Source organism: Lepidothrix coronata, unplaced genomic scaffold (genome assembly GCF_001604755.1).
Source record: "Lepidothrix coronata isolate B3197 unplaced genomic scaffold, Lepidothrix_coronata-1.0 Scaffold44, whole genome shotgun sequence".
In the NCBI taxonomy this organism is placed as follows: domain Eukaryota; kingdom Metazoa; phylum Chordata; class Aves; order Passeriformes; family Pipridae; genus Lepidothrix; species Lepidothrix coronata.
In genome coordinates, this window is record NW_016690224.1 from 1,539,368 (window position 1) to 1,544,412 (window position 5,045).

At 53.5% G+C, this 5,045-nt stretch overlaps 1 protein-coding gene across 1 annotated transcript; it reads right to left on the reverse strand.

Annotated features, from left to right (window-relative positions):
• Positions 1-681: 681 nt before the first annotated feature.
• On the reverse strand, positions 682-4,095 carry RPL6 (ribosomal protein L6). The gene is made up of 6 exons (XM_017814449.1): positions 3,815-4,095; positions 3,633-3,731; positions 3,044-3,187; positions 2,091-2,139; positions 1,359-1,543; positions 682-882 (listed from the first exon to the last, which is right to left on the reverse strand). Exons 1-6 carry the CDS (start codon positions 4,046-4,048, stop codon positions 730-732), a joined length of 864 nt encoding a protein of 287 aa, XP_017669938.1. The 5' UTR covers positions 4,049-4,095; the 3' UTR covers positions 682-729.
• Between the last annotated feature and the right edge of the window lie 950 nt (positions 4,096-5,045).

A 5,045-nucleotide genomic window follows, 5' to 3' on the forward strand; every position in this document is an offset into this window, starting at 1 on the left:
CTAACAGCATTCCATCCCACAAGGATAAACAAAGAATAGGAAAGGGACATACTCTCCAAATTTTGTTATGGTTCCAGGGATAAGTTACTGTGCAAAACTCAAGTATTCCCAGTGCTTCTACTTTAAAATCCAAGGCATAGCTCCTGAAATGCCTCTAAAAAGTTCTATATTTGCTGAGGTTCATGTGGTGAGTGAGGAATCAAAGCTGTTTGTCAAACACCGTCTCAAGAGCTGCACACAAGGTTTAAAATGCTGAGTTACCTGCAAAGTTTTATTGACAGAGCAGGTTCTCCACAAAAAAAACCCCACCAAAGCCCTGGTTTCAGCACAGCAAGCATGGAGAGAAGTATGTCAGCAGGAATTAGGCTGGGGTTTATTGTGCACTGTGGCAACCCAGCATTATCTGCTATGTCCAAAAGAAAATCTCTTCAGGATCCCTCCCCAGCTCATTCAAAGTTAAGAAAGCTGAATTTCTGCTTATATTAAATAGTTAAAAAAAATGTAACAAACCCAACCCAACCAACCAAAACTACTACACCCCAAATCTTACACTCAGAGTTCTGGTCATTACAGGTAGTCCCTCAGAATTTCATGCCACAGGCACTTTTCTACCCGTTAAATCAGGCACAGCAAGCCTTGTGCAACACATGCCATCACAGATTTCAATGAACACACCAGAAATCCTTGCTTTTTTTTCCCTTGGAATTTAATGTGGTGCTTTCAGAAGGCCTAGAACACCAATTTGTGAGGATAGACTCCATTTGAGAGGCAGAAGGTGGAGCGCAGGTACCCACGGAGCTGAGGCACCTTCTTGATCCGGGCCAGGATCTGGGAATCCACGGCCTTCTGGTCTGCCTTGCGCTGCTCCGTCAGCTCGTATTTCTACAAAGCACAGAGAAGAACATGAAAATCCTGCACAATGACCTCAGAATCTTCTGCAGAGAGGAGAAAATTCAGGGAAAACCCTAAGTTTTGACATTCTCATGAAATCTTCATTTGTTCTAAATGAGGGGAATGGGGTGGGAGACCTGAGGTAGCTCAGCACTGAAGCCACTGTTTGGCTTATGCTGCTGGCAGGATCCAACCAGGAAAGGTGTTTCTCGCTCAAAAAAGAGATTTATATTTATTTATTTAACTGGAATAATCCCTGCTGCTGGTCTGCTGAGGTACAAGCAGAGAAGAATCCCCAAATTTAGCAGGGTTTTATCTCAGTGCTGTATTAATCTATTTTAATGGCATCACCTCATTTGATTAAGGGCCACTTAAAATCCAGCTGTTTGTTCCCTGCTATTCCCCCCTTGGAGCCTGGCCTGGGGTCACATGGGAATTCGGGATCAATGAATCACCACATCTCTTACTTCTTTTTCAGTGTCAAAGATCTCGCCTTCCTGGTGCTTGGGCTTCCGCAGCCTCTTCTTCTTGAAGTAGGAATCAGTGAGATGTTTGGGAATTTTCACTCCAGTGAGATCAACCTTTGTAGATGTGGCAATAACAAACTTCTGGTGGGCCCTACGCAGGGGGACACGGTTGACAACCAGGGGGCCTGAAGGCAGAGGGAAGAGAACAAAATCAGCTTTTTTGGTGAAAACGGTTGCTCTGAAGTTGAATTTTTGTAGTGTATGTGATGACTAGTTCCTTCAGAGATGCCTACAGCTAAAATCTGAACATTTAAAGCCCTTCCCCTCTAGAAATACCAAAAAATGCTTCCCGGTCTCTTCTACATAGTCAGATGCTGAAGCTTAATTATCTCCCCTCCACCTTCCAGCAAAGTCACAAATCCCAGAATCATTCAGGCTGGAAAAGACCTCCCCAGACCATGGAGTCCAATCTGTGACTCATCCCCACCTCATCACTTAGTCCAGAGCCCTGAGTGCCACGTCCAGTCATTCCTTGAACACCTCCAGGGATGGGGACTCCACCACAAAACGTGATTCCATGTTGTCCCATGAACACATGACGTGCCAAAGCACCCACATGCAGACTGGTTGTGCTACTGACCCCAGAGACAAACTTGAACTTGGTAAACCCACCCCAAACCCACTGAACCCCCAAACCAAACAAAAATATCACAAGTATGTAAATGTTTTTACCTGTAACCAGCAGAAGGCCAGTGTCCAGCTGCTTCAAGAAGACAACACGCTGTAAAGGAATGAGATGTGCCATCAGCTCTCAGGTGCCAGCACTCCAGTACCACAGCCAAACTGGGACTGTGCCCAACTAGGCCTGGTACTGGTACAGGCACTGACAGTGCTCCAGGTGTGGGTGCAGCTGTGCAACCTGAGGAATTGCCGCCCTGGGATCCAAACTACAGCACTTCCATGAGCACAGCTCTGCCAGGGACCTCCTCTGGGACTCTCCGTGTGCCTCATCACTCAAGGCAGAGCAAACCCAATTACTATGGTTTTACTCTTTGCCCATCCTACAGGATAGCAACAGCCATCCCATCCCCAAAATTCTTTATATGAATTAAAGGCAGGAACTGGATAAAACCCAGAAAGGCATCACAACATCGCACGGTCAGAGCCATCCCCCAGCTATGTCTTACTGTTTCTGGTCAAGTTTGCCTTCTCTGAACAACAACCTTTATGTAATGTGACATAAAGCAAGAATGTTCAAGAAAATAAAGGATGTAAAGGATGCTAGTTAACCATTATTAAGATGAAGTATAAAACATAACAATCAACTGTTACCTTAATAATTAGATTAAGAATGAAAATGTTATTCTTTCTTTGCAATAGCTACTAAAAGACTAAGTTTTGCCTTTGCTGCAACAGTAATATGACCTGGGTCTGCTGCTCTGCACTGCAGCAAGACTCCTTTAATTTTGTCTAAGCAACTGGATTAGCCTGTCCTACTCCCAGCTCTGTGCAGAAAAACACTAATTTAAAAAACATTTAAAATCTGCATCCCTTAACGGCCGGGCAAGGGAAGCATCCAGACACAAGCCATGGATTTGCACCCAGCGGCTGACCAGTGACATCAGCTGGTAGATCTGGGGTACCTCAGCTCCCTGTGGGGCTGGGGGGGCACCAGGGGGGCTCACCTTGCCGCGGTGCCGCCCGGTGAGCAGGATGAGCACCGTGCCCGGGGTGATGGAGGCGCGGAGCCGCCGCTTGTGCTCACAGAACGGCTTCTTGCCGTGGCTCAGCAGCTTGCGGGGCACGTCCTCCGTGGGGTAGTACCTGGGCTGAAGGGAGAGCAGCAACGTGGTTTAACACCTGCATTCCACACGGCAGAAACCCCTCACCAAGATTCTCTCTATTTCCCAAAGTTCAGCTTTCTAAAGGATTTGTTTCTGCTGCAGCCGGTGATAGGAACACACGGAGTGTTTCCTAGGCAACGGTGCACAGTGAAAGCTGCAGCCAGCTCTGTACTTCTGAGTGTGCTTCCACCTCAGCACAGCAACAGCACAGAAGCTGTTCGTGCCTACAACCATTCCCTAAATTCCCACCCTAAATTCCACCATCTCCCAAGAACCCTGGATCTGTATCTCAAGGTGAGCATTGCCAACAGTTCACCGAAACACAGCTGAGCCTGAGGTCCCTAAGCTGCCTCAGACAAGAGGCTCATCACCCAGCCCAAGGTTACCCAGAACAGCCCCAAACCATGAGCATCCCACTGCTTTTCCATACCATTTTCCGGATTTTAACCACCCGGCTGCCTCCGTTCTTGTCTCCACCCACTGGCTTAGTGATGGTGGCACGGGGCCTCTCCTTCTTCTTCTTTTCTATCTGTAGGCAAAGAACAGGGAGAACTCCTGACATTTCAAACCAAAGGCACCCCGGTGGCTCAAACACAGTGTTTCCTATCCCACCTTTGTCTCTGGAGCCGTGTACTTGCGCTTGTACAGGGCTTTCCTGGCGTACATGGCGGAGCGGGAATACCGCCCGATGCCGCGGGCCAGGACAGGGTTCCTGCTGGCATGGTGCTTCTTCACCCTCTTTTTCTTGTCCCCGGCTGCCTTTTGGCTCGGCTTCTGCTCCGGCTTCTTCTCTCCTGCCTTCTTCTTGGCCGGCTTCTTCTCCGCGGGCGCCTTCTCACCCGCCATCTGAGGATCACACAAACTAGGGCTCAGTACAAGGTGCGCACACTTCGAGTGACAGAAACAAAATAAAAGAATCGAAACGATCCCTTACACCTTTCTGACAGTTGTCAGCCGCCTTTACAGCCGCGGCTGAGCAACCACTGCTCCCTGCAAAACGCTGCTCCGCGCTAGTTACAACAGCGACGAGTTCACCGATCGCACCCAGCGCTGCTCGGTGGGGAGCCCGTGGACACACAAACACCCGCCTCTGTCCCGGGTGTTCACAGTCGAGACAGTCACGGACCAGCCCCGCTCAGCCCCAGTCCCGGCCCAGCCCAGCCCGTTCCCGCTTCTCCGGCGCGGCCTCCACATCCCGCCGCGGCCCGGCCCGCCCAGAGCCGCGACACGCCCGCTCCTCTCCCCCCGCCGCGCCCGTCACGGCCCCCCGCCATCCCCCGAGGGCTGCGGGCCGCGCCGGTGCCCGCTGGGTGCGCGGATGGCGGCGGATGGAGCGCGGGGCCCCCGCCGAGCCCTCGGAGCTCCGCCATCCTCACCTTCCGGGGGGGAAAGGGACCTACATCCGGGGCCGCGCGGGGTAACCCCAGCGCCGCGCGGGACGTCACCGCGCCGCGCGGAGCACCACGGGACTTGTAGTCCTGGAGCGCCCGCGCTGCCCGGGGCGGCCCCGTGGCACCGGGGAGGGGGCATCGCGCCCGCGCCCCCCCGAGCGCTGCGGGACCGCCGGCATGGGCGGGGGCCTCGCCGTGCCTCCGCCGCTTAACCTGCTCAGTTCGGGGCACGGCCCCCTCCGCGCCCTGCCCCGCGCGCGGGCGATACTGCGGTGGCTCCGTGCGGAGGTGCCGGGGGTCCCGCAGCCCCCCGTGCAGGGCGGCCCCGCGGGGCGGGGCGGGGCGGGCGCGGCGCGGGGCGATGACGGCGCGGGCGGTGACGCGGGGCGGGCCGCGCCGCGCTCGCCGCGCTCCGGGGCCCGAGGCCGCCGCTGTTCGCGCTCCCCGCAGGC